The sequence below is a fragment of the Arachis ipaensis genome, chromosome B05 (assembly GCF_000816755.2).
Source record: "Arachis ipaensis cultivar K30076 chromosome B05, Araip1.1, whole genome shotgun sequence".
Classification (NCBI taxonomy): Eukaryota; Viridiplantae; Streptophyta; class Magnoliopsida; order Fabales; family Fabaceae; genus Arachis; species Arachis ipaensis.
In genome coordinates, this window is record NC_029789.2 from 107769318 (window position 1) to 107769953 (window position 636).

At 37.6% G+C, this 636-nt stretch overlaps 1 protein-coding gene across 1 annotated transcript in view; it reads right to left on the reverse strand.

Moving 5' to 3' along the window:
- Positions 98–636, reverse strand: part of LOC107641981 (clavaminate synthase-like protein At3g21360) — a 3530-nt gene continuing 2991 nt past the window's right edge. The window contains exon 3 of the mRNA XM_016345327.2: positions 98–519. Coding sequence (XP_016200813.1) covers positions 174–519 — 346 coding nt within the window. The 3' untranslated portion in view covers positions 98–173. The remainder of the gene's footprint in view (positions 520–636) is intronic.

Below are 636 nucleotides of genomic sequence, written 5' to 3' on the forward strand. Positions count from 1 at the left end.
TTGACGCAAAAAACATAAAAATATGCTCCTGCATCACATTACTTTTTATTTATTATTTACTTATTTATCTTTGAGGGATGACAACACACTTATTCATATACTAATGGCTTTTATTCCCAATCCTCATCGTCATATGCACTGCATATATTGAACACATGCATCAAATACCAAAACTACTTGCATGTAGCAACTAAGACCTTTCTAGGAGGAAGGGAAGGCCTTCTTCCATGGAGCAAAGCCAAGTTGTCAAGGAACAGAAGATCTCCCTTCTCCCATTTGAACTGGATGCTTTCTTCTTCGATGATTTGTGCACACCTTTTCACCACATTTTCTGGGATTTCTGTTCCGTCCGCCATCTTCGCCGAGCTAATCTCCCTCCCATGCATGCCTACTATTGTGTTAAACCACATTCTTCTTCCTTTTCTACCTTCAAATACCTTTGTTAAATTTCTTGGTCCAAGTATTGTTTTCAACCCACCATCTGGAAGCCACTCCAGTTCCATTCCAAAAGCTTTTGCCCTGCATCAGTTTCATTTGAACAAGTACTAAGGTTCTCTGAGCCAAGCCACAAATGATAGATTACACGTTATAGAAATTATATTAGATTATATTCCCATATATATATAAATGCATAAT